General features: G+C 39.0%; 1 protein-coding gene across 1 annotated transcript in view; it reads left to right on the forward strand.

Annotated features, from left to right (window-relative positions):
- LOC139727690 (ankyrin repeat and BTB/POZ domain-containing protein 2-like) overlaps nucleotides 1-26367 on the forward strand; it is a 66649-nt gene that overhangs the window by 31408 nt on the left and 8874 nt on the right. The window contains exons 2-5 of the mRNA XM_071638674.1: nucleotides 18821-18932; nucleotides 22552-22646; nucleotides 24569-24749; nucleotides 25851-26003. Of these exons, the coding sequence (XP_071494775.1) occupies nucleotides 18821-18932; nucleotides 22552-22646; nucleotides 24569-24749; nucleotides 25851-26003 (541 nt within the window). The remainder of the gene's footprint in view (nucleotides 1-18820; nucleotides 18933-22551; nucleotides 22647-24568; nucleotides 24750-25850; nucleotides 26004-26367) is intronic.

Below are 26367 nucleotides of genomic sequence, written 5' to 3' on the forward strand. Positions count from 1 at the left end.
CTTATTTACTTTTGTACTACTCTTTTCTTGTACATATATTTCCTCATACTCATTCTTTCTCTCCATCTCTCTCTCTCTCTCTCTCCTTCTCCCTCCTCTCTATCTTTCTCTTCTTTTGTCTGTAGGTCCTGTTCTTGTTTTTTTTTTAGGAGTGAATTTCTATTGTTTGAGTAAAAGATATGTTGATATTTCCTCATAAACCTTGGGCTGGTGGCACAAAGAAATGACTTCCCTCCTTGGATCTTTGTGAAATATCAGGAAATAGCTGATAAGTCCTTCATTTCCTTTAAGTCCTACATTCTATGTGTTTCTGTCTCTCTCAAACAAACTAGGGCCTACTGTAAAGCAAGAAATATTTTTGCAGCATGAATTTTCATGAATTGGAGCTGACAGCTTTACAGACAGCTTGAAATATTCATGAATTACCACTAGCATTCAGCGCGCACAGTGTAGACAAGAACTTTCACATCAGTACACATTTTGATTCAAAAAATCTTGGCTCTCACAAAATTAAAATGCACGCAAACATTTCTGGTTTTACATTAGGGAGCCTACTTTGCTGCAACAGTTATTAGAACCTATTGTTATAAAACATCTATGATCGTGGTCTTATTTGTAATAATATAAATATATAGGCCTATATATAGGCCTGTATTATTATATGATAGATAGGTAAAAGATAGGTATGATAGATCTATAGGTACGATAGGCAGATAGTAAAAACCATGTACAAGTGAACTATATGCATTTATAAGATGCGGGATATTGTCAATTTTCGCTGTAAAATAATGTTTGTTTTTTACAGTAATTCACCGTTTGCTTCCTTAGAGTCTCTTACCATCTCTCTCCTTCTATCTCTCCCTCCATCTCTCCCTCTCTCTCTCTCTTCTCTCTCTATATTACTTGGACTGCTTCTTGTAAACTCCTTGTAGTTTTGTTGACTTCAATCCAAAACAAATTACACAGGAGCACTTCATCAGGTGTATGACCATCTAGTTCCCCTTTTGTCCGCACCCTGATTCCAAGGGGGTATTTGGTGGCTAGCTACATTCAACACATTTCAGGAATTCTATTCAACCTGTTCTCCCAGGCACCATTGTGGTGGTGGCGATGGTAATAGACACTTGATATCTACATGATCCATCCATGCAGGGAAATGTCTACTCAGAGAAATTAACCTGCTGTTGTGCGCACAAAAAAAAAAAAGAAAAAAAGAAGGAATCTGGTACATTTTCATCGGCATGGACACTTTTGGCTTTTCAAAGTATTTAGCCTACTTCTAAGTGAATTACTTCTTTCATTTTCTTCTTCTTCTGAAAAATGATATGAGGAAAGCATCTTAATATTTCTCTTTGGATATCAACTCTGCAGGGGTGGTGTGCAATTGCTTGCCATTCTTGACAGCTTTGCAGAGGGAATTGCCATCAAGTTTTGTTTTTCTTAAGTATAGGCCTATTACTTCAGAAGAGCTTCCACTTGGGTCTTCTTATTAATCTTGAATGTACATATACATTTCAAGTATTATCGGCGAATATAACTCAATAATCTCATACCTACTACATTGGTAATCATTACACTTAGACAGTCTATTGAGAAGTGTGTGAAACATTGTGTCCTTAAGCATAAAATTTTGACAGGATTACCTGACACAATTTGTTCTCAATTAGTTGAACTCAATTTAGACCAGAAAATGCCATGGGGAGATTTCTCCATAGAGTCAAAGAAAGACAATATTAAGGAAAGAAAAAATAGCAAACAAAACAAATCTTATCAGTATCCTGGATGAGGCACACTAGAAATTGAAGAGCAGTACAAAAGGCTGGTTTTTAAGACTATTCTGTCTGGTCACCCTTTGTTTGGGGGAGGGGTCAAATTGTGTGTCTGGTTCTGGGATAAGGTCACCAGGACCAATTTATGGCTGACCTCAATTTAGGGTCAGCCTAGAAGTAAGTCAGATCCAAATTTGAATCACATGGGCCTAGCCTTGTCACAATCCTTGCCTCAGCAAAATAAACTTTCCACTCTTTTTTACCATTGACCTTTGACCTCATTGCATATGAATCTAGGGAATACACTGGTAGTAGTGGTAGAATACAAATGCCTCAGAAAGAAAAGATATGGTGGGGGGGGGGGGGGGGGTGAAATCATTGAGCTCATCCATGTATGGTCTCTGGTCAGTTGTTGCATGGTGTAGTGAGTTGTTACATGGTTGTCCTGTATAAAGTGTTCTACATTCTCAAATTCTGAACTCACTACAGCTCCATCCCATTCCCCATATGCTAATGTGCATTTAAGGTTGCCTAATCATCACATCTCTGTATTGATGGCATGAAAATGCTAACTAATCTCAAATGTTTGCCACATCAAAATTGTACTGTAGGCCTGCAGGTCTTGTTTAACTTGATTACTATATCGTCTGTTGAGAATGATAAGGGCGTTAAGTTGCCACAAAACCCATAGTGTTCGAGACAACTTAACGCCCTTCTCATTCTCAACAGACGATATGTGCCATATACTTGGCGATCAGAGTTTATTTTTTCGGAAGTCAGGATTTACAAGTTAGCAAGTGGTTAAATTTGCAACCATGGGTACAGTTCTGAACAAAGATATAGGCCTATGGGTCCTGTGTGTGCATGTCACATTCACGATCAATTCGCGATCAAAAGAAGTACTTTACACTTTTTGGAATGCACAAATAGCACCTGAATCACAAAATTCACAAAAATAGAAACCGCATAAAATATATGGCATATTATATCCAGTACATGACAAAGAATTAGAGGATGTGTATGCATATTTTCAAACAGCAAAGTACTGTACACCACAAGCACATTCCATTGAAACAATTTACTTGACTTTCGCTTTTCAACAGGTCAACTTTGATTTATTCCCTTTGTTGCATCAATGACAGTGAACATTGATATACTGTAAAATAAGAAATGCTTGGATGCATTTGAGTTTCACAAATTTTGCAAGAGCCAAGATTCTCAGAATTAGTATGCATGTGAAAGTTCTTGTCTACTCTAATATGCATCAATGCCAAGGGCAGTTTGCAAAAATTTCATGCTGCTGAAATATCTTGCCTTGCAGCAGTCCCATGTATCTGAAAGATTGTGTTTTGGTGTCTTGGTAAAGTTGATGTCACCAGGCTGTTGCTTATGAAGTACTTTGGATGTTATTTGTATTGTGTATGACCAACGGAATGCAGGTTGTTCTTTGTAACATCTGTTTGATGGGAAACAGTTTGACCAGTGAAAATATACAGGTTGTTTATTTCCAAACTTCACAGGGGAATGTCAAATGACTTGAGGTTGCCGACTTCTGAGATGGGTACCACTCCGTCTCCGTGGGATGAATTGTGACATATTTGCCAGAGGGGGGAAAGTTTGATAGATACTTTGTGGTGGAGGCGTCAAGTGGTAGATTGCTCCTGCTCCCTCTTTCTCTTCCTCCTCTTCTTTTTCTCTCCTTCCTCCACCTCATTCATATTCTTCCGTTTCATTGATTTCATCCTTATTTCCCTCATCCTCATCCCTCTTCCACTTTCTCATGCTGCATTTCTTGTGTTCTCCATTTTCTTATCCACTTTTCTCCTTTCTCTCCTTCATGTCATTCTTTCTGTATACAGTTGAACCTCTCTTATCCGGCCTCCCTTTATCCGGATCTCTCTATTATACGGACGCAATCTCGCCGTGATTTTTTTTTAATGATTACGGGAGGAAAGGGGGATTCCCAACTCCTTGAGAACTCCTACACAAACACACATCAATTACATATACTTGATAAATTTCTTAATAGTTATTTAGGTAAATAATCCCAAGAATTTATAAAAGAAAAACGATGTCATTCTTGCAAACACGAACCTCTATTTTGGGGTCTGTTACTGAGTGTAACAATGAAAAGGTTGCAGTATACACATTACTACATGTGGTACTACAATGGGCTACTGTACATGTGTATGTATATTATGTACATGTATAAAGCATTGAGTCTCCCGTATCCGGCCAAATCCCTTATCCGGATGAGCCCCGGTCCCGACTTGTCCGGATACGAGAGGTTCAACTGTATCTCTATATCTATTTCCATATCTCTTTCTATATTTCTATATCTATTTCCATATCTCTCTATATATCTCTATATCTATTTCCATATCTCTCTATATATCTCTATATATTTCCATATCTCTCTATATATCTCTATATCTATTTCCATATCATTCTATATACCTCTATGTCTATTTCCATATCTCTCTATATATCTTTATATCTATTTTCATATCTCTCTATATATATCTATATCTATTTCCATATCTCTCTATATATCTCTATATCTATTTCCATATCTCTATATATCTCTATATCTATTTCCATATCTCTCTGTATATCTCTATATCTATTTCCATATCTCTCTATATATCTCTATATCTATTTCCATATCTCTATATATCTCTATATCTATTTCCATATCTCTCTGTATATCTCTATATCTATTTCCATATCTCTCTATATATCTCTATATCTATTTCCATATCTCTCGATATATCTCTATATCTATTTCCATATCTCTCTATATATCTCTATATCTATTTCCATATCTCTCTATATATCTCTATATCTATTTCCATAATATCTCTCTAGATCTCTATAACTTTCTCTCTCTATGTATGTATGTATTTCTATACATGTGATTATCATCAGTTGAGAATGATAAGGGCGTTAAGTTGCCACATTCTGAACAGACGATATGTATAAAGGCCCTATATATTTCTCCCTCTCTCTATCTCTCTCTCTCTGTAACTTTGTTATCAAACATATCTTTGGATACCAGAACACTATAGTAATTGCATGTATTTCCTACAGGGTTAATGCCTTTCTTGCTCTCAACTTACAAGTGATCATCTGATCCTGTGATGCCATACACAGTCCAACCTCTCCTATCCGGCCTCCCTTTATCCGGATCTCTCTATTTATATGGACGTGATCTTGCCGTGATCTTTTTTTCTTTTTTAAATCTAATGATTGTGGGGAAAAGAGAGATTTCAATCTCTAACAAAATTCCTACACAAACTGACATGGATATTATTAGATACACTGTATTGCCCCCAACATAAGTTATGTGTGTATTCACATCAAATTTTCATCTAACTAACATGCATTCAGACAGTCACTACCCCCAAATCATGCAAAATTCTGGACATCAAATCATTGACTAAACTTTAAGATTGCTAACTTTCGAGTGCGTCCGCCCCATGCTAAACTACAAGCTAATCATCGAGAGTTAAGTTCAAATGCGAGTTTCTTCAATTTGTCTCCCTCTACAAATTAAATTTGTTGAGATCGCAACTGCTGATCTGTAAATTAACAAACATGTCGGAAAAAAGGAACCAGTGGGACTCGAACCTGTCATCTACTGCTTTCCGGGCAGCGACACTACCACCAAGCTGTCCCTGGTTGCCGGCAGTGACACGATGAACATGGAACAAATACCTAAGCTCCAAAATTCCGACATTGTTATGTTAAGTAGTCCAAGGCGGACAAGACATATGAAATAAAAGAAAGAAAGATATTATTCAGAGGGGTGAAGGTTCAAATGCGAGTTTCTTCACTTTGTCTCCCTCTACAAATTAAATTTAAGTTAAGTTTTCGACCTAAACTTAAAGTTCAGGAACAGTGTGTGAACCTAACTTCAGTCCGTGAGAAACAGAGAAATAAACGCCAAAACTTTGAGAAACCTATCCTCCATTTAGCTAACCATCTGAAGGATACCATGTTGATTGTCACAACACTGATTTATATAAAAAAAAAATGTGCTTGAGAGATGTATGCTGAGAAATATTCTGAATCCTGTGATTCTTGTGCAAGACGGAAAGAAACATATCAAAAGGTAGAGGTATCTAGGCCCTGTATGCTTAGAAAATAACATTGAATGCGAGTGACAGGACTTCTGGAATGTGTTTGTGAGTGGATGTTTGTTCCCAAGTGAAGGTAAAAGAGTTCTTGTTTACCTGTTTCCACTTTGATGACCTTTTTGCGTGATTTGTCAGCATTATGTTGGCATGAAACTCCTCAGGACAGTAGCTTGTAAAGATGTTGACTCCTATCGCATCTTCTTTTTTTCTTTTTCTTCTGCGCTGGTAGAGCTGTGTTACTGGTGGTAAACATGCAGAATTCGATTTTGATTTCGGGGTTTCTTCATTGGTTCGCCCCAGGACAGAAGGCAATCAGAGCAATTATCCCTTGGCAAAGATAGAGGAATCAAACTCCTCCTTTCCAGCAATTAGACTCCAATATCACTATCTGAATAGTGATCACTGGACTGAGAAAGGCACAGTAGTGATCTATGTGGCAAATGGCATGGGAAGCCCCTGTTCACACTGCAAAAATTAAGATCAATTTTAATCATAGAGCTGCCTTGAAGACACCATGTCTGCCCATATCCTGTCATTACATTTAAATGCTTTCCATGTGAGCTGACTTGCTGCTACATATAATATATAACAACTTGCAGCTCAATCTGAATCAGGAATTTTCTTTGCTATTGTGGCTTAGGATTGATAGACTAACTGGTCAATTTTCCCTTTTAGGGTGTATCTACGATGCCTTCTCAGAGAGAGTTGCAGAGGGATTTGTCCTAGGGATTTATATTCTGGACTCATCTTTCCATAATCCACTATGTGTCCTCCGTCTTGCTGCATGTATATCAGCGCTGTTTTTTGTGGGTTTTTTTTTTGGTCATAATTGAACCAATACAAATCTTATTTCAGTGGTGTGAATGGGGCCATGGATATCATGAAGAAAGAAATGGGTCTGTGTTGTGGGTGAACTAGAAAAGGGGTTAAAGATATAAAGGCACAAGAGCTTTTTCTGCCAGCAGTAAGTATCATGGGAGGTTGCGGGGGTTGCAAATAGAAATAAAAACATTATCCAGGATTTGCCACAGCACATCTGTAATCAGGTCGTATAGGCCTACTAGGAAAGCATTTGCCCCTGTAATGTAAATATGGAAACGGACTGACCGTTAGCTATGACATGTTTTCGATGCTCGCTGCAAGCGGCTTTACAATAGCCCGTTGAATTTTGGATGATTCTGCCAATTATGTTGCAGATCAGAGCACCTGTCATTTAAGCCATGCCCTGGGCTGATGGTAGTTTGAGTTCAAGACTCACAGAGCCATTTATAGGTAGTATAATGGTGTCGTTCATGTCACAGTCCTCGAAAACGATAAACATTTATTGAGATTGATGGAGGCGGAAGTTGTAGGTGGGGATGGGTGATGATAGATTGAACCAAACTGGTAACTACTTCTTTTCTTTCTTTCTTTCTTTTTTCTTCTTCTTCTTCATCATGTTTCCTTCTTCATCTTCTTCCTATTTTTTTCTATCTTTTCATTATCCTCTTCATATATTTCATCTGGTGTGTTCATGACTAGATAATCCAAACTCAGAGGTAGAAATTTACTCTAATGTTATATATTAACTGGTTGAAGACTAGTCCTGACAGTACTCGGGGCAGGTGTCTATGAGAAATGCATGTTATTGCACAATCAGCCCATCTTCAATGGGTTAAAAGTTACTGCCATTACTGTAATCAAACCCTAAACATCATTATACCAGATATTTTTATTCCTAAATGCACATAGATGCGCATAATAATATGCTAAAAGACAGGAACTGTCCTGCACTATAAGTCAGGGCATTACAAACAGGTTTCCTTCTAATCCCTTGCCCAAATGGGTACCTGGGTAGTGGCCCAATACTTTAGTCAGTCAAGTGTCCATCCTCAAATTGTGAACAGATTTCACACAATGACACTTCTTTTTTTTTTCCAACTATCTGTTCTATTTACTGTCATCAAGACACAGAATTTGAGTATGTGACCCGTAGCATCTATTTCTAAATGTATGCAGACTGCAGACTAGCTGAGAAACTGGTGTAGGCCTATGTGATATTTGTGTCTCAGGTGGAGATTAGCCCGATTTTTTCAATTTCCTTTTTTTTTTTTCTCCTTCCATCCATTGGGATAGCTGACGAAAGTGGGATTCTTACTGACGCAAAATAGCAGGATACAAATATCAAGATTTGGATTGTGATCTGTATCTCCAAGACATTTGCCAGTATGAGCATATATGTCTCACTATATTGTGTGATCAGCATCACAATCCATATTCAAAGAAATTTTAGGATTATTTCAAAGTCATATTACAATAATTAGAACTGTGGCATGTGGCAAGTGGGTGAATGATGGAGTGAATAATCATGATTTTTATGTGTTTGTGTGTGTGTGTGTGTGTGTGTGTGTGTGTGTGTGTGTGTGTGTGTGTGTTTTATTTTAATCCAGTCACTCAAAACACGCACCACAACAGCACAGGAGCACAAGGGAAAGGTATCATCACTCTTGTAGATGTCGGGCATGTACAGTTTGATTGACAAATCATGACGATTGCAAGTTGTGGGACATTTCTGTCCCATCTGAGTGGGCACAAAAAATCTCAATATTTGGAACTCGATCATCTCACTATTTTGTATATCTAAAGAGTATGATTTCTAGCATGAATTCCACACAATACTGAGACAGAGGGCCTTCTTTATATCTTACTGCAGTCGAAATATGATATAAAGTTGATTTGACAGTTGTAAAGCGAGTGATATTAGACACTCTTTACTTTTCTTCACGGTGATTGAGTAGAACAGATGCTATTGTATTCCAATGATTTTGCATATTGATTCACTTGCAGAGCCAAACACCCCAAGGAATTCATAGAATACTGTAAAGAAGATTCCAGCATATACATTTATGGTAAATTGCAAAACTAAGTATGACTGCAGCAGACACAGTGTCCAGAAAAAAAAAAATTGTCACCATAGTAACAAGAAAGGTCACTGTCCTGCCAATTTTTTTCTTTCTTTTTTTTTTCCCAGCAGTAGTCCATGGGAAGGCATCTTTAACTATCATCTAGCTTTACTCTCAAGGAGCAGAAAATGACCCCCCCCCCCCCAAAAAAAAAAGAAAGTTAAAGAAGAAAAATACCGACGATTTCAAAATCATTCTGGTTGTTTTCACCCCCCTCAGTGGAGCGAGACCAAGTTATGCCATTAAAGAAGCCCACAATCCCCGCCGTCACTCATACGATGCTGATTACTCTCCGACACTTGGTGGGTTTCTTGCCTCCGTCCCCAGACCGCTGAAAGGAACAAGGCGGTCCCTGATTACACCCTCGACGCACTGTCCCAGGCATCTTTTCTTCCCCAAGGAACCTCCCCAGAAAACCACCTACCACCACATCAGAGGGTACTCACCCCCCTCTCCCTCTCCCCTGGAAGAGGCAGTGTGGTCTTGTGGTTAGGATAGTTGACTCCTGCACAATGGCTCGTTGGTTCTCCAGGGAGATACACTATCCTATACAGCGCCTTTCTTCCTCGCAGTGCTGCCGGTTCCCCAGTACTGCTCCGAGACGAAAGAGGCTATTTACCCCAGTCTGAGAAAGTGTGACTGTTCTTGAAATGTGAACATCAATCTCAATGACATTATCTCTCAGTTTGAAAGAGGTTATCAGAATAGAATGAGTAGTGAAAGGGGGTGGTGATGGGGGGGGGGGGGGTGCAGTAGTTGGTAGGGTCCAGATGGGCCCATTTGAATTCCAAATGCATCCTGTGTGGATGAACCTATTAGGCTCACATTATTCCTTTTCTGAGCTGCAATATGAATTCAATTCTGTTCAGAAAAACTAAGGATGGATCCTACCTTTCAATAGAATGGTTTTAAAAGAAAAGGTCTGTCTTACAGTGTTGGGTTAGATTAGGTATATATTTTTTTTTTACCTACACATGCTTAAGCCAAGTGGCTGATTGTTTTTGTTTTTGTTTTTTGTATTTTAAAATCTTGATGATGAGGTAAGATTTTCTTTAACCAGTTGAAGACTAGTCCCAAGTATTCTTGGGCTGGGGTGTTGGGAAATTCAAGTTATAGGAATACCAATCCGTCTTCAAAAGGTTAAAGGACAAGTTCACCTTCATAAACATAAGGATTGAGAGAATGCAACAATATTAGTAGAACACATCAGTGAAAGTTTGAGGAAAACTGGACAATCGATGCAAAAGTTATGAATTTTTAAAATCTTTGTGTTGGAACCGCTGGATGAGGAGACTACTACAGCTTGTGAGTCATATGCGTACAACAGTATAAAGAAAATGTAAAAGAAAATTCAATATATTTTCACTTTTTTCGCATAATAAAAGAGCACTTGACTTGCCTCTTTCTAAAGGCAGGGGGAATAATATTACCCATAACATTTGTCGGTTACGAGTCAGGGGAATGTGTACTTTTTTCAAAAGATGGAATTTTGTGAAATTCTCTTTATATTTTCCTTATATTGTTGTACGCATGTGACTCACAAGTTATTCATACACTGCAGTAGTCTTCTGATCCAGCGGGTACTGCACAAAAACTTCAAAAATTCATAACTTTTGAACGGATTGTCTGATTTTCCTCAAATTTTCAATGATGTGTTCTACTAATATTGCTACATTCTCTCAATCCTTATGTTTATGAAGGTGAACTTGTCCTTTAAGTTTGAAAGTCAGGTTTGATACTTTGCCTAGAGCTTGTCTTGCGGTACTGCTGAGAGACTTTTCCAGGGGAAGTGGGAGAGAGAGAGAGAGAGAGAGAGTGTGTGTGTGTGTGTGTGTGTGTGTGTGTGAAAACCAAGAGATAAGAAAGCAAAAGTTGCCAACAACAACAACAACGACTGAAAACGATAATCTATTTTGTATTAACGAGAATATGCGTGATAAGCTTGTAACAGATCTGCTCATTGTATAGTGGGATAAGAATTCTTGTTGTCAACAGGGATACAACGAGATGTGTAGTCTCATCCTGGGTTGGGGGGGGGGGGGGGGGGCGGTGATTGCAGGTTGGAAGAATTTGTAGAGTGAGCCTGGCAAGAAAAGAAAAGAAAAGAAAGGAAAAAAATAAAAGGTGATGGACACCATTGATTGGGTGGGATTACACTAACAATATCAGATGGATTAGTGCTTCAAAGGCTGAAATACCGCTGACATTTATGAAGTTAAGAGGGAGATGTGAACTGCTCCATCTCATGCTCGCATTTAAAGGGATGGTATCATAGTTTTGGTCGAGATTAGGCGTCGAGTTTCCAACTTTTGTTGTGAGATAATGAGAAATCTGTTCTGAAGCAGTCAAGCAGTACATGTATCTCCTTTTCATAGTCAACTATATGTATGTGCTATCAAACAATGGGAAATATTGATTGGATGTGAGGTTATGAATAGAGTGTGCATTAATGGGCTTGCAAACTTTTTTGTTAATAGGGCACCCAAATGGGGTCAGTGAAAGTCAAAATCTAGTGAACTTAGCTTTGATTGCTACTAAGACTTCTTTATACAGGTCTTATAGCAAATCAAGTGCACTTCCTATGTTGGAAAAGGTAAATTAGGCAAACGTACATTCTGTTTTGATACAGGAAAAGAACAGATATTGAGGGAAGAAACTCTAATCTTTCAGTCAAAGTTATTTTTTTTTTTCTGGTCAGCATAGCACAAATAGGCATGAATTTAGGACAAGAATGCAGACACTCCTGTCTACATTTTGGGAACCTGGTATCCCAGGTTCTTGTAAGGAACTGGCATCTGCTCCTCCCACCACCCTCTCCCATGCTTTACCAGATCATGCTTGCAAAAGATCACGAAGTTGAAAGCCCCGATCACACAGCACTCCACGTCTAAATCAAATAAAGAAAGTTATGAAAATCTGGTGGACGTGGTTGTGAGTGGTAATTTTTTGCTCAATTTTGGTTTGGCTGTGCTTTGTACGGGATATGGCCGTTGGCGGCTGTTCCACTGCTGAAGCACTGCCTAAGCACGGCTAACCACGTCCAGCCATGTGTATGCACGCGGGAAAATCCATTTGTCAGTGATAAGCCGCTAAACACAGGCTATTTCCCGTGATACCAACGCGTAACACGCGTCAGATGACCGTATTCTGCCCGTGACAGAGGGCTAAACTTTTCGCGTCTTACCACGTCTCCCCAAGTTTTAAAGGACAAGTTCACCTTCATAGACATGTGGGTTGAGTGAATGCAGCAATATTAGTAGAACACATCAGTGAGAGTTTGAGCAAAATCGGACAATCCGTTAAAAAGTTATGAATTTTTGAAGTTTCTGCTCAGTCAAGGCTGGATGAATAGACTACTATAGCTTGTGATGTCACATGAGTACAACGATATAAAGAAAGAATAAAGAAAATTCAACATATTTCCATTTTTCTCGCATAACAAAAGAACACTCAACTTCTCTCTTTCAGAAGGCAGGGGGATTAATATTACCCTTAACATACATCAGTAGCAAGTCGACGAAATGTGCACTTTATTCAAAAAGTAAAGTTTTGTGAAATTCTCTTTTTATTTTCCTTATATAGTTGTACGCATGTGACATCATACACTGTAGTAGTCTTCTCTTCCAGCAGTGACTGCGCAGATACTTAAAATATTCGTAACTTTCGAACGGATTGTCCAATTTTCCTCAAACTTTCACTGATGTGTTCTACTAATATTGCTGCGTTCTCTCAATCCTTATGCATATGAAGGTGGACTTGTCCTTTTATCACTGCTGGAACACGGATTATCACGTGTTTTTCATGTGTGTTGCACGTCTTTACCACGTGTGCCACCTGTGGTTGTCCGCGGAATAAAATTTTGAGCAATTCAAAACTTTTTACCGCGTCCGACGCCGTTCCGATTTTTCCCCGCGTCCTGCCACGTCTATAAATCGACCATAGCTCGTCTTAAACTCGATATCAACGCGAACAGTATCGTCTGCTTCACAGGAGACCACTTTTTGACGTATTTTGGCCGTGATTAAGTCGTAAAGCGCTGTGTGACCGAGCTTTAAGGTCTTGAAGTTTTGCCATTATGACTGCAAACTTCCCAAAAATTTCTTGAGAACTGAAACACTGAAGAGTTAAAGGACAAGTTCACCTTCATAAACATAAGGATTGAGAGAATGTAGCAATATTAGTAGAACACATCATTGAAAGTTTGAGGAAAATCAGACAATCCGTTCAAAAGTTATGAATTTTTGAAGTTTTTGTGCAGTACCCGCTGGATGAGAAGACTACTGCAGTGTATGAGTAACTTAGATGTCACATGCGTACAACAATATAAGGAAAATATAAAGAGAATTTCACAAAATTCCATCTTTTGAAAAAAGTACACATTCCCCTGACTTGTTACCGACAAATGTTATGGGTAATATTATTCCCCCTGCTTTTAGAAAGAGGCAAGTCAAGTGCTCTTTTATTATGCGAAAAAAGTGAAAATATGTTGAATTTTCTTTTACATTTTCTTTATACTGTTGTACGCATATGACTCACAAGCTGTAGTAGTCTCCTCATCCAGCGGTTCCAACACAAAGATTTTAAAAATTCATAACTTTTGCATCGATTGTCCAATTTTCCTCAAACCTTCACTGATGTGTTCTACTAATATTGTTGCATTTTCTCAATCCTTATGTTTATGAAGGTGAACTTGTCCTTTAAATTAGGAAAAACTGAGGAGATTTCCTCAAAAGTTAATTTTTCAAATAGAAAGTACACATTCTGTCGACTTGTTGTTGAAATATGTGAAGGGTAATATAATTTGCCCTGCTTTCTGAAAGAGGTAAGCCAAGTGCTTTTTCATTGTGTTTTGCTTTAGTTTTCTCTACATTTTTGTCCAGAATGATGTCATGAACTGTAGTGGTCTCCTTATCCAACGATGATGGCACCAAATCGTAAAGCATTCCCAACTTTTAAATGAATTGTCCGTTTTCCCTCAAATTTTCACAGATGTGTTGCTGCTTTCCCTCAATCCACATTATATTTGGGTTTTGGTGTCCTTTTAACCAAGTCATGGCAAATGCAAGGCTAGTATCTGTACAAGAAGTGAGAGTTCTGAGACTGTAGCTCTCAGAGGGTTAACAAAACTGTACACATTTGAGAAATTGATTTGGTGCAAGTTTCTTCTTTCTAAACTTTGCAGTCAATTTGCTTTTTTGATTCTGGTGTCAAAAAACTTCTTATCTGATATCAGGCTTTGGTTTTCTGTCTGAAGAGATTTGAAATGGAATCTCCTACACCAAAAAACTTGACTTAAGCTTTAATAAGCCTCCCCGCCATGTTAGAAAAAAGATAGAGGGAGAGGGAGAGAGGAAAAAGGAAAAGAGGCAGAAAAAAAAAGAGGGCAGCTTAAGAACTATCAAGATCCCAAAGTTGTTAGGATCTGTGATTGCTTAGCCAGGGGCTGACATATTTCACGGATTATTTCTGCAGTTACAGAGTTTGAGGTGTATGTAGTCTGCGATTATCCCCTCCACACTGTATTCCCCTCTTTAAAGGAAAGATATAGGGTTTCTCTCTATTTGAAAAGAAAAAGTGAGTTTACAAGTTCTTTTGGTCTCCATAGAAATGGAGAAAACCAACATAGAGGGATTTTAACCTTACCAGTCTTATCTGCTGGTATAAGTAATTGTCGCAGGACTACAAGGTTCTTTAATAGAGTCGTTAACTCGTTCTTGTCAACTCCTGAGTGTGTGCAGGTCAGTAACCTCCGCCGAACATTGCCCCTCCTCGCTTAACCTCACATTACCAGCCTCTCGGACTGCCATCAACTTTGTGTGCAAGAGGTTGTCCATGGTAATGAAAGACTTAAATGGGAGAGGATTGGGCTTTAAGCTTTCCTTCCAAACATTATAGCTTGAATGTGTGGTGGTGAGGTTAATTGGCAGCATTAATTGCCGCAATCAAATCTTTGCTCACAGAACGTAGCACACGTACTGAACAGTGGTTGCCGAGAAGAAACCAATTACATGATAGCTGAAGAAACTTTATAATGCTGTGCGCAAGACTTTGTTGATACTTTTGTATTACGGCACACAAATGTTAAGTTCAGTGAACTACCCAGCAAGTTTGTATTCAATGTAAACTCTTAATGGGCTATCCGCATAATTGCTACCTAATTGAAGAGTAATTATATTTGTTTGTGCTGTGCAAGTCCAATACACTTTTTTGTGGCTTTTAGGCAAAAGTGTATGCAGCAGCCACAGCTGTAAAGAAGCATGTACTTTTAGTGATTATTCATCCTGTGTAGTTTCCTTTTTGGTCATAGTGGTAAAAGCTACACTTTTGATATCAAAACCTGCAGAAAACTTCAGATTTTTGTTTGTTTGTTTTCAGTGAACAAACTACCATTCATCTATAAATAGTGCTCCCAGTGAAAAGTATTTACAAGTTGACAGATGCATTGTATGTGCATGGTACTGGTCCATGATGACAAAGCGACCAAATCTCATGAAATTATCCCTGATTAAATATGGTTCATTAGGCTTTTAATATTAAATCTTGTCTGCAACTTTAACTAAACCTATTGAGACAGAAGTATTTTCTTCCCATTTTCTAGCCCGGTCTCTGCCAGTTCGAAATGCTCATAGAGAAAGTGTCAAGGCCCTTCATACTTCCTGACAGCGAAATTTATGTAATGAAATTTTTTTTTCTCCCCCCCTTTTTTTTTGGTTCAAAAAGGGTTCTCCTGTGGTTCCAATGTTCCATATTATTCCCCTTGGGTTATCAAAATATTTTCCACAAAAATTGGGGGAAATATATTTCATGTTTGATGCTGTGTGAGTCACATGTTTACATTTGGAGATTTCTTTTCATCGTCATGGCTACAGGACGTGTAGTTCCCACCACCATCCAAAGGGTTGCACGATTTGGTTTTTACTTTCCTCAGGAAAGTTGCAGTAAGGCAGTACCCCTCCCCCTTTCATAACTTAGTGTCACAGATTACAAGCCATTTGTGGACTTTAACACCAGTAGAAATGCATGGAAATTAAAATGCTGTGAAATGAGATTTTTTAAAGTAAAACAGTAGTTCAATGATTAAAGGCAGGGCAGAGCTCTTTATTACACATTTTTGTTCACTTTATGAATCCTAATCCTAACAAGAATATTCCCACGGATGAGAAAGCTCAACTTTGTGCGCAGTAATTCATAATCTTTTATGTCATACATTATGCACAAGGAATAAAAAATCAAAGATAGAGCCCGCATTGCCTATGGACGCTAAGCCCGAAGATTGCATGCGATTCGATCGTACGGGATCGAATGATTGGAGGGAGAATTGTTTGTGAAAATTGTGCGAAGTCGAGCCGAATTTGAGAGCGAAACGAAAGTTGACGATGAGCGGGGATACGGGAGGAACAGAGTGAGATGAACGAAAGGATAAAGAATTCCCCAATCTAGTTTGATTTGACCTAATTTTTCTTGTTCCCAGTTTGGCGCCCCCTCAATCTAAAAAAATCCCCACTGATTGTAAATAAAGCTGTTTAGCCCGACGGCATGTCATCTTTTATGTTGCCAAGAGGCATTCCTCAAAAATTATGACCTGATCGCACGCAGTCAGTACGTGGGATCACAACATTCTTACATATTCCTTTTCTGATTTCTGTCATTCTTAAGGTTCTACTTTAAACAAAAAAATTGAGGAAAAGAAAGAAAAACGAATATGGGCTTTAATCCAATAGTATCGTGTTTGATTCTATGAAAGTTGTCAACTCTGTCTTCTGAACACTTCATTGTTATTTTCTGTTGTGATTGCATCAAGTTTTGAGTTGTATTTTTCCATTAGTTGTAGGGCATTTTGATAACTATAGTATGTCTTTCATTTGATATCACTGTGTATCATATGTCAACTGCTCAAAAACTGATATCCTATATACCTCACAGTCATTTATAGTAAATAGATTATTCCTATAAACTCTTACTCGGCAACCGCCTGGTCTGCATGAGACATATTTGACTCGTGCCCTCGTGTGTTTGCAATGTGATATGTCATCCTGGGGCCATGTATTACTAGAGTCGCAGTCAATTGTAGGAATATTATTATTCATCACTTGGTGAGCCCTTGAGTTATGAATGATTATCAGTTGTAGAATCTATTGTTATTCTCTGTAGTACAGAGCCCAGGGGTACAAGTTTATGTAGGATGCTCAGCACTGATACCCCACCATGATTTGCAAATGCTGAACAGTCTGGGCTTCGCTTTCCATTTTTTTTTTTCCTTTTCATTCATGGGCAAGTTTGAGTTTAGACACTGTAGGCTGTTTGATGGTTTTCCCATGAGACTTGGTATTGTTCAGTCATCGGGAATGATTAACCCTTTTTGTGCCAGAGACTTTGGACAATGCGCACACTGCTATGGTGTTTTCTGTTCCAATCAACATTCAAAGCAGACAGAGGGTAAAGGTAAATGTGGCCGCGTGAGTTTACTTTTTCATTTTGTTTTCAAAGTCATATCATGAATTGTCATCCTTTTTAAAGAATGAAACTGATAAAAAAGAATTTTTTTCCCTGTCCAGTCGTAATAATCAACCAGAATTGTCACAGACTTTTGCCGATCTCATTCTAATAGTACTCAATTCTTTTTTCTTGAACTTTTTCTTCTACTTTTTTTGTGCGTGTGTAACTGATTATAGCTGGTGTATTTACAAGGCACTTAGGAGAAAGCTGGCTTTGAGAGCTAAGTCAAGTTGTCTGAGCATGGATTAGGATTAGGAAGGGGGAAAGGAACAGGAACAGGGGAGTGCAAGACCCCCCTTGAGGGCAGGATTTAGATGCAGACTTCACCCCTCAGTGGCACCAGTGCAGTAAATGTTGAAAAAAAAAAAGAAAAGAAAAGAGACTCTGAGTTAGAATCCTACGCCAAGGATGAGGCTGTGATAATAGCCTTACCTTGGTCAAAATCACAGAAGATCAGGCATGTCACACTGGCTGTGAACTTTTGAAAAGTCCTTGTACTGGTGCACTTTTTGGGAAATTATCCATAATCATTGTTTTTGCCAAAGTTTTTTTCGTATTCTGTTCTTATTTTAAGTCATTGAGTCCAATATAACTCATCTTCTTCTCACAACCACATAAGTACCTCTGAATTCCACTGCAGTCCCCATATTTCTGTTTTTTTTTTTCTTTAACTGCAACAAGTTAATTTAAGATCTGCTCACCTGTGCACATGCTAACTTGGTATTTAAAGTTGCCTGGGCATTTAGTTTTTCTCCCTTTTTGTATTTCACTCTGGAATCATTAATTCAACAAACAGACACATTCAGACATCAAAATTTGTGTATAAAAACAGTTAAATTGTTCTGAAATACCTGAAATATCCAAAAACAAAGACGTCCTAATAAAAGTTGACCCACCTTTCATTAGGACCACTTTGTTTTACTTTTTTTTTAGATATATCTAAGCCATTTCAAAACTGAGTTTCATCAAATAAACTTTGAATTCCTCTTAGAGTTGTGTGCTTCTTTAAAGTGGTTTGTAATTATCTCACAAAAGTTAAAAGCTGAATCCCCCAACTCAACCAAAACTATACCATCGCTTTAAGCAATTCTTTTTTTTTTTCATTTATATTCTGTCTGAAACAGAAATAGAGTTATCTCAATTGAATCAAAACTCGTTGAGATGTTGATGTCAGTACTTTTGGTACTTCTATTTCCACTGACAACATGAATTGATTGCAAATTGACAAGATTGTGGGCATTAAGGATTTCCATTTGTTGCTTAATTCCCGAAGAAGCTTTTCTGGGGGAAGTATCACAATAAAATTGTCACTGCTGTCAGGTGTGGTGGAGCTTCGAGAGATTATGTTTGTACAGGACAGAGAATTGTCCAGAGGGGCTAACTAGCCTTCTTCCCCCCCCCCCCATGTCCTCCTCCTCCTCCTCCTCTTTTTTCTTCTTCTTCCTCCCCCTCCCCCATCCTCCTCATCCTCCTCTTTTTTCCTTTTCCTCCTCCTCCTCCTCCTCCTCTTCCCCCTCATCCTCCTCCTCCTCCTCCTCCTCCTCCTCCTCCTCCTCCTCCTCCTCCTCCTCCTCATCCCCATCATCATCATCATCATCATCATCATCCTTTTCCCCCTTCCCCTCCTCCTCCTCCTGTCCTTCCTCCGCCACCTCATCTTCCTTCTCCTCTGCCTCCTCCTTTTCTACTTTTCCTCCAGATCCTGACATGCCTCTCTTGTATTTATCTCACCAGCCAATCTTAAGCCGCTTATGTTTTTAATCTGCCGAACAACACAAAGACAGTCTAGACACAGTTCTACATTTCACACACACCAGCCTTTGTGCCAAAAAAGAAAGAAAGAAAGAAAGAAAGTAAAGGTGTTAAAACACTTCCGCTGATCATAAGATGTAGCCCACAAGATTGCATTATATGCCACTTTATAACATTATGCATTTTCTTTTGTTGGTCTGCTATCAAGGAACTAATGCATTATGATGTCCATTCACACTGGATATTTAAATTCAGTGTGCCAGGTCAGTGTGTAGTTCACACTGTAAAGCCCATTTCTTTTCTCCTGGCCCCTTTTATTCATATACATTTATTTGAAAGTCACTTTGCAAACACAAGAGTGAGAAAGGTAAAGGAGGTCTTAAGATTTTTTTTTCAATTTTCCCTGCATGAAAGTTGGTGAAATTCTTGGAGTTTGTGAAGTTGATAATTGAGTAGACATGTTTGTCGCAGAGCGCTATTGTATTTTCAATTGCAATGACCTCCGTGCGTCTTTAAACACTATTAGCTCTGACTGAGGCATTTAGTCATGCAAAATTACCCCCACTTTGTACTCTAACAACTCATCAGTGAGTGCTGTTCTATCTCTGATTCCCCAAATGAATTCAAATCAATGAAGTAAAAGGATGTTAAAAAGCATAGAAGGTTTTAATACGAGAAGGAGAGTGCAGAGGAAGAAAAATCTATGAGCAGACGTAAACAGGGGACATTTTGAGAGGGTGTTGATGCAGGCAGCCCATCCTATTCAAAGCACAAAGACCGGTAGAGACGCCGTTAATCGCAGCACAAAAGACAGGAGTCGGAAGTATTCCTATTGTGGTCGTGTTTGTCGGGGAGACTAGCGCATCCTCCACTACCAACGCCTAGGGGCTGCAATTGTAAAATCATCCAAACACTTTTCATTTCTCTGTAATTCCTTGTTTTGTTGTTTTGAGGGTTTTTTTTTCTGGAGTAAAAATTTGTAACTGACCACAGAAACATTATCTGTTGTTTTGGGGCAGTATTTCTCCATCTTGTGGCAGAAGAGATGATAGAGTGTGAGATGAAAGTAAAAAATAATGACGATTCCGCAGGCTATTGCAGCTAGATAATCCTCATAGAATTTGCAGTCCTTATTTCAGTGTTATTATAGGACTGTCAGGCAATGGCAACAGCAAAAAAAAATGTGGAAATTCTACAGGGATTTTGGGCAAATTGTTTGCAAATCTGCATCTTTTGTTTCAACATTGCCACCAGCCTACTGGAGGAAAGATAGAGTGTCCTTCCCAAAATCCATCGCTCAGCTTGCGCTGTATTTGATCACCACCCTATGTGTGATAATTCTTGCAAAACACCTCAAATAATTTTCTTCTTTTTTTTTTCTTATAGCAACACTTGAAGTTTACAGTCTTATTTTGTTCCTAAAGTTGAATGTAAATGTGTATTGATTGCACGATATCCATCACAAATGCTATCTCTATGTGCAATTTCGTCTGAATTTTATTGTCGTTATCCTTATCATTACTGTTATCATCATCATTATACCTTTATCATCTGTACAATTCCTGCTTTTAGATATTTTTTGTATGACCATGTTGTGACTGCTATCGTGATTGCTCCTGTCTTCACTGTCATCAGGAGAAAGCATCCTCTCGATGACCATCGACATCAGCCATCGCCATCATCATCTGAATCACTAGAACCAGCCCCTGAGAGTATTCATTTCAATGAATCAGATCATATCTCTATAACAGTTTGGCACTTGTGCTCCATGCGTTGAAGTTCTCCTCCGTAAGCACCGGTATCGATATGTGCACATTCTAGCTATATGCGTGCGTCTTTGTGAATGATATATAGAGGTCCTGCGTCAATCGGTTAGCAAGGTGTCGATCGAAATACATGCACACATTGCATATCACTATAGTTCAAGACGTGTTCGGAAAAAAAAATATCAGTAGCGTGATCGTTCGATTGAAAGAATCAGGTGTCCGACAAGTCTATTTCAAGTTGTTTTTGCTTTTGTGTCCTTTCTAAAATTAACCTGTTGAGGACGAGTCCCAAGAAAACTCGGGCAGGTGTCTATGGGAAATGTGTGTTATAGCAAAATCAGTCCGTCCTTGACGGGTTAACATTCAAACCCCAATAAATGAAAATTGGAGTGACAAAAAACACTAATATTTTGCAGAGGGCATGTCTCAAGTATTCTACAAATATTTCAAGCATATCACTCAGGGAATTGGTACACTCTAACTTGACAATCGTTGTCATCACTATCGTCAGCACCATCTCTGTAATATCATCATGTGTCATTGTATCGTCGACATTATCATCACCATTATCATCAACATCAACATCATCATCACCATCATCGACATTATCACTATCATCACCATGAACATCATCATCAACATCATCATCACCATCATCAGTATAATTTTACTACCACTGTATCATATTTAGTATAGCTATAAAGACCTCCTTCAGAAATGTTGCCACTCCTTCATTCATATCAGCACCTCTAAATCTGGAGCTGAACGGAATCATCACTCAATCAATAGCACTCTCATCATTTCACTGCTGCTCTCACTTCCTTCTCTAGTGGTATACTCCTGGCGATAGTTTCTATGCACGCCCATATTGTATCAACAGCACAGAGGGAGATCAGTGCCAGCGACACCTTCAATATTTAGAATCTATCTGGGATAAACTAGACTATAAACAGAGGGAAGGGGTAAACATAGCCGAGTTGTGGATGTGTATGTGTTCCTTCTCCGGCCTAATCGCCATCACTCTCGACAAGTCGGCTGGAACCCTATCCCGCCTAGGGGGTGGATTTTTGCTCCCTTGTCTGGCATTGACAGCACCCAGGAGCCGAGCGGAGGGGGGTATAAGAGGAGGCGGATGGTAAACACCCTCCTAATGCAGTCTTCATTGAGCGCTTACCCGAAAACAGCGTCACGTTGTCGCTCCCTCATCTCGTCCTCCTATTGTTTTCATTCTCCCCTCCCAGCGAGTGTTTTTCCCCTTTAAATTAGCCCTATTGCACTGTAAAAGTGCAAAATATATTTTCTCTTAGATATGTTGTATACATGCAAACCAGTGCCTGTATATAAGAGTGTGGAAAGAGGAAGATATTGAAAAGAAATATATTTGATGGCATAGAGTATATTGAACTTGCTCTAGCTGTGGTGATGAAGTCTATTTCTGTATAGCATGCAATCAATAATCATATTCAATGATATGCCCCCCTCTAAGAAAATAAATCATTTATTGATTTCAGGTCCTACCACTGGGGTGTAGGTCCCTCACAGTTGAATTTCATTTATTTTCTTTGTCCAGTACGAATAAATATAGGCCTATGTCTAAAAAAGTATATTGGTCTCTAACATTTTCCTTTTTTCAATCTTTGTTTCACAATTTTGCAGGTACAGTAATATTACCCCATGTCTCCAATACCGGCTGTTCCTTGAAGCAAGAGGACCCCCTGGAAATGACCCGCTCCTTGGAACAGAGCCTGATAGTCACATGTGTGGGCAGCTTGTCTGAGTTAGGTAAGGAATACAGTCTGTTGAACATATACACCAGAGGGAGTGAATCAAGAGAAGGGAAAAGCTGATTAGTATGACACAGAGTGTTATGCTATCAGGTCAGAATGGATTTAGAATGCAAATATTATGCTATTTTCAATGCCATCTTGGTAATTACAATGTTTAGATTATCAAAAATAGGGGTAATGACAAGAGATTGCCAGTACAGGTATAATCCACCTTTATCCCCAAGGAAAGCTAGGCCTAGTGTTAGAAGTTTACCAGATCTCTCTCTGTCACACACACACACACACACACACACAAAGCTTAAATGTTTCTGAAGATTACTCTGATTAAAAATAGAGAAAACAAACTTTTCTATAAAGAATGCACCCATTTAGGTGAGATAATGTTTGTGCCACAGGATTCTCAATTGTTTATCAATAGCATTCAGATATTTTCTTCTGGTCATTATTCAGCAGCTGTAACTCACAGTGGGGCATCATGTCATCATCACATCTGTAGACTGACTTGATGCAAAGGTAGACTTGATGCAAAAGACAGACTTTCTTCTCTTTAAAGGGATCCTATATTTTTGGGTTGAGCCTTAACTTCAGGTTTTTATCATTTTCGGTGAGATTGTGAGAAACCTCTTATGAAATATGAAAGAGCATGTAATTCCAAGAGGGATTCAATGTTTATTTGATGAAAATTGGTTTTGGAATCGCTGAGATATCCAAAACAGAGCGATCCTGATAAGTGTTGGACCCACATTTTATTACAGTCATTTTATTTTACTTTGTTTTTGGATGTTTCAGCTATTCCAAACCTCATTTTTATCAAACTTTGAATTCCTCTAAAAATGGCATTCTCTGTACTATTTCACAAGTGATTTATTGGTATCTTGCTAAAAAGTTAAAGCCCAATTTTCATCTCCACCAATACTGCACTTCCGAAGAAGAATCAAATGAAGCTTTATTTCAAGCAGGGACAGGTTGAGGATCATATCTCTTCCTCTTTGCATGTAGGAATTCGATCAATACAGTACTCTCTGCATAATCGGCTAGGCTCAGGCAGAGCGTTTCTTACCCGATTAAGCGGAGTACTCGATTAACAGAAGAACACGTCTCATTCACAATTGACAAACACAATGTGTATGTACGTACATGCATTGTATGCTTAACACGCGTGATTGCAATGCACATTTTACATACCAGTACCTTACACTTGCTCAGTCACGAGCAATATTATGGACATATATGTCTTCAGAAAACTTTGTCGTTTGACTATAGACTCCTCGTTAACACGCAGTCGTTTTCCGAAATGAACACGTCTCTGTGCGTGCACTAGTCACGTAGAACCTCGCGTTACTTTTCGAGAAGTGACTGGGGAAAAGCAAATTATGGGGCTGGTGAATGGCCTGATTTTCGTTGCAAACTTCTCGTATTGTGAATGTTGTTGCAGAGCAAGGGAGGAGCGCAAGTGTGTTCAACTCCTGTCTGTCATTCATGATTTCTTAAAGTTTTTATCTGCGATGAAATGTGGGTAGAAGTTAGTGAAGAAGAAAATTATTTACCCCTTTATGCGGGGAGGTAACCCGATTATCAGGTAATTTTAATGTGCATTGGAACTGATTTTGACATTACTACCCAATTAAACGGAGTACCCATTTAAGCGATATCCGATTACGCGGAGAGTACTGTACTACATGTTATTTATTTGAAATCTTGAAACTTTGAATTTGGTGAATTCTCTTTTTTTTTGGTTATCTTTATCAGTTTTTTTTTTAATCTGTACTTATTTTCTCTCTGCATTAACATGGAGTGGACTTTCTTGTTGTCGTCATGAATTCAAGATGAGTGTCAAGTGTCAATGTTTGTATCCCATCAAAATTTATTTTCTATTTTTATACACCACAAAAAACAACCACAACAACATGGCAACAGGTGAGCTGGTAGGCAGAGCGAGGCACTATCATCAGAACCTGCACCGCATCGCAGTGTCGCCCCAGAAGCGCCACGGGGTCACATGGAGCCCTGACGCCCTGCGTACCCTGTTCCACTTCATGCGGTGCAACCAGCTGGAGAATCACCACGATTGTCCAGCGGTGCAGTTGACACCAGAGAGGTATAGCCATTTCTCTTCCATCACCAATGTTGAGGGGGAACGTAATGATAGTAGGTGCAGTTTATACCATCAGTGGTACCAATGGTTCTTTCTGGCACCACAATGTCACCTCTATTGTCCAGCAGTGCAGCTGACACTAGAGAGGTATACCCATGCTCTTGCAGGCACCATTTCACCACCAATGTTGAGGGGGATAGTAATGATCAATAGTTGGTGCAGTTTACACCATCATTGGTACCACAATGTCACCTCTGTTGTCTGGTGGTGCATTTGCTACTAGAGAGGTATAACCATGGCTCTTGCAGGCACTATTGCATCACCCATGTTAAGGTGGATGGTAACGATAGTTGGTGCAGTTTACACCATCATGGTACCTCTGGTTCTTTCTGGCACCATTAATTGTTAGCTCAATTGTCCAGCTATGCAGCTGAGGGGAGATTATAGTTGGTGCAGTTTTTACAATAGGGGCACCAATGTTTTTTTTTTTTTTTTAGGCACCATTATGTCTGTTTTTTTGTGCTTGTTGTTGTTATACTCTTGTTCTTTGTTTTCTGTTCTTAGTTTTGTTTGTTTGTTTGTTTGCTATTGTGGGGCAGTTGTTGTAAGTTTTGTTTTCTTTTAACCCATGATCTTCTGATATTTCTTATTAACTGAAGTCTCTTTGGAATGTTTAGATCGTGAAAATGCTCCTCATTTTACCTTTATTATCATCAGCCTCGTAGGAGCACAGTGGGAAAGTGGATAAGACTCTGACTTTTGATCAGACATCCCTCCTTTAAGACCTGCCTGGTGCTTACATTGTTGATCAGGATGTTTTAGGTACCATGTCTCTCTCAACCCAGGTGTACAAATGGGTACCTGGTAATGCTGAGGTGATAATAATGGCAGGGCCCTCTGGAAAAACAGTGCTAACACTTAAGAGGCTACCCTGGGGGCTGTGTAAATAAGACCATTTATCATTATCATATTAAAAGTTTATATTACTTATATATTCCCCTCAATATCAACCCTTATTCCGTATTAAAGGGAATCCCTTGTGCTTATGAATAATGATGAATTATTTCTCTGATCTCTCTCACCCTTTCCGCTGTGACACTCCAGACCATACGTCATCCTGCCACCCCTCATGGAGTGGATCAGGGTTGCCACCACGCACTGTGAGCACCGGCTGAGCAGCGTGGTGGACAGCGACGATGTCGGGCAAGCTGCGCGGCTCCTCCTGCCCGGGATCGACATGCCCATCCGTCCACTCAGGTGAGTCGGTTCAATGAAATCAAATAAACATAGAGTGTTTCTTGCACATAACAATTGACACTGTCATATATACCTATAAAGACTCAAACGGAGGCAGCGCCATTTGACTGGATTCGATAACGATGAGTCGACAACGCTGTGCCGATACGCAGCGCGAGCTGTATTTGATCATACATAGATAACGCGGAATACTGTATCTATGTGTGGCTCGAAACCATATAGTTTGGTAGATTCTCTTAGTGACTGCTGTGTGTTTGGGAAAAGAAATATTAACTGTAAGCTCTGAAAATACATTTCTATTGTGGAATGAGAATATCTTAGTCATGCTATCAAAAAGGGGAAAATTAAGGTAGATATGATTACC

Source organism: Diadema antillarum, unplaced genomic scaffold (genome assembly GCF_040938485.1).
Source record: "Diadema antillarum isolate AM-2024a unplaced genomic scaffold, OU_Dant_1.0 scf00000018, whole genome shotgun sequence".
Classification (NCBI taxonomy): domain Eukaryota; kingdom Metazoa; phylum Echinodermata; class Echinoidea; order Diadematoida; family Diadematidae; genus Diadema; species Diadema antillarum.